Genomic DNA, 5,435 nt, shown 5'->3' on the forward strand with positions numbered 1-5,435 from the left:
AGAAAATTTTTCTAACGTGCCAATTTTGACACATCAGAAAATTCTGACGTGCCAATTTTAACACATCAAAAAATTCTGACGTACCAATTTTAACATGTCAGAAAATTCTGACGTGTTACATCTGACACGTCAGAAATTTTTCATTTCTGACACCCAAAATGTTAACGCCCCACACACGTCAAAAAAGCCCCATCATGAAGGTTTTTTGACGTGTTAGACCACCTGACACGTCAAAAAACCCATGTCAGCAAAAAATTATTTTTTTGTAGTGAAAAGTGTTTTTTTGGAAAAAGTTATATTTTTAAGCTTTCGCCAAAAATGCTTTTTTGACTATTTTTACGCTTTATCTAGTTTAGCTAATGAATTTGTAAAGGTCTTCTACATCCAATTAGCTATAAAATGCCTTTTTGACTATTTTTACGCTTTATCTAGTTTAACTAATGAATTTGTAAAGGTCTCCTACATCCAATTAGCTATATTTTTATCTATATCATTTAAATATTATTATTATTATTATTATTTTATAAGGATTGTATTTTTCCTAAAGATCTTATTTTTCAACTTTTTGGAAAAAAAAAAAAAAAAAAAAAAAAGATGTGGAGAGAGAAATAGTAGGAGAAAATTTTGGGAAAAGATAGATGTGGAAGAGAAATGGTACAAGAAAATTTCAGGAAAGGAGAGATAAAATGGTTCCAGTGAATAGTACCACTACATGTAGCTTTTGGCTAATCCAATAAAATATCCATTTTGTTTGTTTTTTTTTTTTTTTTGGGTGCTAATCCAATGTGAGAGTATTTACAAATTTAATTAGCTATTTTAGATAAAAGTATCATTTGGCTCCTCCATTGTAAGTGCTCTAAGTCATTAGCCCTTAATTATTACGGCTCTCTTGTTAATCATTAGCCCCTTTTTTGTGTGTTTTTATACTATTAAACCATGTTATAACTTCATCAGATTATTACTTTAGTTATTAATAAATTATTCCCAAAAAAATTGATTTTTGCCGCGTGTTTTGATGGGTACATCGTTAGAGCATCTCCAGCAGAGCTTTTAAACTAACTTTTAAGTTAAATTTAACAATTTTAGTGCTCTAATAGACCTTTCAGAATAGCAATTTTTTTAAAATTTGTTACAGTAAACTTTCAAATATGAAAGTTCACTGTACCACCTTCTAATCATTTTTTATTCTTTCTTTTTCCCCCTCTCTCTCTCTCTCTCTCTCCCTCTCCCTCTCCCTCTCCCTCTTGCCCTTTACTGTAGCCTTTCGGAGACATGCTTAACTTTAACGGAGAACTTTGAGAAGGGCTTGATGGCTTCGATCTGATCAAGCTCCTGGAAGTCGCCGCAGCCAACGAAAGACTCTGAACAAGAGCTTTGTTCAGAATCTTCGCCAAGAACTTCGTCCTTCTTGTAATCCTCACCAGCCTTGATCCGTACACTCGCCGTGAAACCCAGCAATGCTGTTTCAAAGATAGGATTGTCCGAGTTCGAGGGAAGGATTGTACAATTGGAGGCCTTTGTGAAGACCACCATGAAGATGACCCAGGTTTAGGTCAAGCTCGTGGACCGCAAGATTGGGAATGAAATCGGAGGTATAAGGAAGGAAATGAGCGAAAAGATCGAGTTACCAATTTTTTAATGTTTTTCTGATTTTATGTATTTTTTTCTAAATTTTTTATAGGGGTATTTTTATCATTTTGGTGCAAAGAGGGTTACCTTGCAAACTTTTCTTGTAGTTTGAGTAGATATTAATGCAACCTTTAATTCAAGAGATATTAAAAACTGAGCATTAGTTTCAAGAATTTTTTTTTTTTTTTTTTTTTTCAAATTTGTAAATAAATTGACAACATATACATATATTGTATATGTTAAATATAATCTCTAAGGATTCTTTATTTAAGATCAATTAAGACACCAAATTGTCACAAAAAATTAAAAATAAAAACAACAACAGCCAAGCAAAACTTGCATATTCTTCTTATAAATATAATGTAAACCATAGCTAGAATTTGGGTGGTTGAAGAATTCAATAAGGAGTTTTTTAAAAGCACGTGAGAATCACATGTTTTTTAAATAAAATTTTATCCATATATATATGGCTCTTACAAACTAATTGGTTATTTTATATATATATAGTCTAGAATATTATTACTAAAAATCACAATGCTATTTTTAATAACATTAAAGAGTTTAATTATCATTACAATATGATAAATATATCAAATGGAAAGGTTTATATATATAGTACTGCAGTAACATGAATAATTTGTATTTGAGCAACAATTGGATCTCTTCGTAGCTACTTTAGTATATATTATTATGAAATATAACAAAATTATTATGAAAACTAAGTAAATCATTTTAGTATTATTATGAAATTACTAATGTTAATAGTATAAATGATATTAATGGAATTAATTAATTGGACAAAAAATAAGTAACGTATCAGTTTTATACATTACCAATTGGTAACGTGCCAGTATGGCGCGTTACCAATTAGTAACATGTTGCATTTCACACGTTGCTAAAATATTTAGTAACGTGTCACAAATTGACACGTTACTAATTCATAACGTGCCAAAAAGTGATGAATAGTAAACACGTTATTAATTGGTATATTTTTTGTAGTGTACCAAGTCCTAATTTTGGGTACCCAGTTGAAGGATTTGGAAACCAGGAGTGAAGAATTGGAAAGGTCTATAGGGGAGTTGAAAGCTGTGGAGTGGTTATCCAAAGAGGAATTTGAAGCGGACGCCAAGGGCCATGAAGGATATTAATATAAAAATGTGAGAAAGGTGCGAGAGAGCGAGGGAGAAAGGTGAGAAAATAAAATAAAAAAATATTAAAAAAAATATTATTTATAAGGAATAACTTGTTAACTACAAAAGCAAATGAGTAGCTAAAATAAAAGAGAGGAGTTTTTGAGTAGCTAAACTAACTTCATTGCTGGAGATACTCTATGTCCTTTAACATCCATAAAATTCAATATTGTTACTAAAATCATACTCTACGAGCAGAGGTAAAGAGCTCAAAACTCTTCTTAAACACGAACAACTTTTATGATATAATCGAAATATTATAAGAAGTAAAAAAGCACAATCCAAAGTACACATGAAGTTATGAAAATAAAAAAAATAAAAATCGAGAAAATAAAGACAAACAACCTTAAACACGAACAACTATATACATACTACTCCCCACTTTGTGGGCGGTGTCCTTTCCCATACTCCAACATTTCTGGGACACTCAATGTAGTACTGGTGCCTGATCCTTGACTCCATTTCTGCTGTCTCATCTCTATCCCTCCCTTCACGAAATCCTGGAGAGCAGCCATAATCATTTCCCCTTCCTCGTCCACAAAATCATTCTCACTTATCGTTTCCTTTTTGCACTCAAAATCAGAATCTCATCATCACCACAACCTTGGCCTTCCATATTTGTTGTTGACATGAATGCAGTTGAAGGCAAAGTTTGATCCACATTTTGTTGTAAGCATGAAGTCAAAGTCAAGTATGACCTTTGGATTCAGATTTTCAATAATTTGTTGTTCAGATTATTAGCAATTTGGGCACTAACTGTGAAAGAGACTCTATGAGACTCACTTGTCCAAACAAGTGGACGGAATGGTCAAGATCTGATTGGGTAGATAAATTCCATGAGAGCTCTCTAATATTTTTTGCTCAAATTGCTAACAATTCGAATAATAAAATTACTAAAATTGATAGGTGAGTTTATTGCGTTTGGTACTATGATTTTGTACAACAAAAGTGTGATTTTAAACTAAATCGTATAAAATATATCATTTAAAGTGCGTTTTAAAAAAAAGTGATTTGAAAATATAGGAAATCTACGTTTTCAACTTACAGGCAAGCAAGTATGTTTTTAAAAACACACGAGTTTAAATGATAAACTACATTTTAAAAAATAGTCCAACAACTTGTCCAACATTGCTAAGAAACCAATGCTCTTCAACACTCCTTATCTATAAAAGGGACTTTAGCATTCCTTTGTGAAATCATGTGGAATGCTTAGTAGGCTCAAGCCTCAAGGCTCAAGTCTCAAGCCTCAAGCCATAAATCGGCTGGGTTCAAGCCCATAGATAAGCCGACTTCTTAAGCTGTTTTATTTTATTTAAAGGTTAATTTTTTAAAAAAATTTATATGAGCTGGGTGTCAAGTTGAGCTTGTTTGGCTTGTTTAATTGGCGAGCCGAGCTTGAGTACTCGGCTTGTTTGGCATGTGAGTTCAAGCTTGCATAGGAAATTTTCCTTAATTGATGAGCTGAGCCAGGCACAAATTTCTAAAAAAATATATATATATTAAAAAACGGTTAACCGTTAACCATTTAAATAATTGCTAACTAGTGGTTAACTGCCTAGGCGATTACGGTTAGTGGTTTTAACCAATAATCGCTAACCGTAACCATCTTTTCACCCCTACTCTGAAGAAGACCATCATCAAGAAGATAAAGCATGAATCCAAAACGTGATATCTATTGTAGAGTGTAAATGCTTATAAATGAAAAACAAACGGATCCACTATATTCAGTGGAGTCCATCACAATCCAATTAGTTGTTCATCTGCTCTTGTTGGGCCCATTCCTGCCAAGCTGATTGCATAAAGAACCCTAGGACTAGACTCTCACTAAACTCTATTTAGCCCATGCCCGCTTTCACTGTCCACAGCATATGAACTAATAAGGAACACCCGTCTCCTCATGCCCAATGTCATAAGTGCCGTTGATCAATCATTCCTCTGCATCATTATGTATGACTTGCACCTTTAGACCACAATCCAGACCTTGAGCTTGCTTCAGATAATGCCTGACTTGCTCCTGAAACAACAAAGACAGATGACATATAATTCACTACAAAAATCGTAATTTTTTTTTGACTTGCCATTTTTGATGTGTCAGTGCCATTGACACATCAGAAAACTCTTCTGAAGTGTCCTTTTTGAAGCGTTTCAACGGTTAAAACGGTGGATGTAAAAAAATTCAAGTTTTTAACGTGTTAAATTTACCACATCAGAAATCTTTGACATGTCAAAATCTGGAACGTCAATTTTTTTTTTAAAAAAAAAAAATTATATATTTTCTGAATTATTCGGGTTTCTATCTAGATTTATGTATTAACTTGATATTCAATACATTCAAGGGTTAAATACTAAATACCCCCCTAGGGTTTCATAACTTTATTTTTTCCCCCTAGGGTTTCATTTTTATCATAGGAGGTCCATATGGTATTGATAATAGACCAAATTAGTCATTCTATCAGTTGACCTAACGGAATTCTATGTGGACCAATCAAATGTTGACACGTGACACCCACTTAATTTTTTTTTAAAAGAAGGAAAAAATTGGGGGTGGCCGAAACCACCCCTAGTGGGTACTGGGAGCCACCCCCATGGAGCCTAGGGGGTGGCCGAAACCACCCC

At 33.2% G+C, this 5,435-nt stretch overlaps 1 protein-coding gene across 1 annotated transcript in view; it reads right to left on the minus strand.

The window, feature by feature from the left end:
* Window positions 1–3,190: 3,190 nt before the first annotated feature.
* LOC132181940 (disease resistance protein RML1A-like) overlaps window positions 3,191–5,435 on the minus strand; it is a 3,232-nt gene continuing 987 nt past the window's right edge. Inside the window, exons 2-4 of the mRNA XM_059595163.1 lie at window positions 4,780–4,833; window positions 4,417–4,491; window positions 3,191–3,382 (exon numbers count right to left, since the gene is read on the minus strand). Of these exons, the coding sequence (XP_059451146.1) occupies window positions 3,191–3,382; window positions 4,417–4,491; window positions 4,780–4,833 (321 nt within the window). The remainder of the gene's footprint in view (window positions 3,383–4,416; window positions 4,492–4,779; window positions 4,834–5,435) is intronic.

Source organism: Corylus avellana, chromosome ca5 (genome assembly GCF_901000735.1).
Source record: "Corylus avellana chromosome ca5, CavTom2PMs-1.0".
Classification (NCBI taxonomy): Eukaryota; Viridiplantae; Streptophyta; class Magnoliopsida; order Fagales; family Betulaceae; genus Corylus; species Corylus avellana.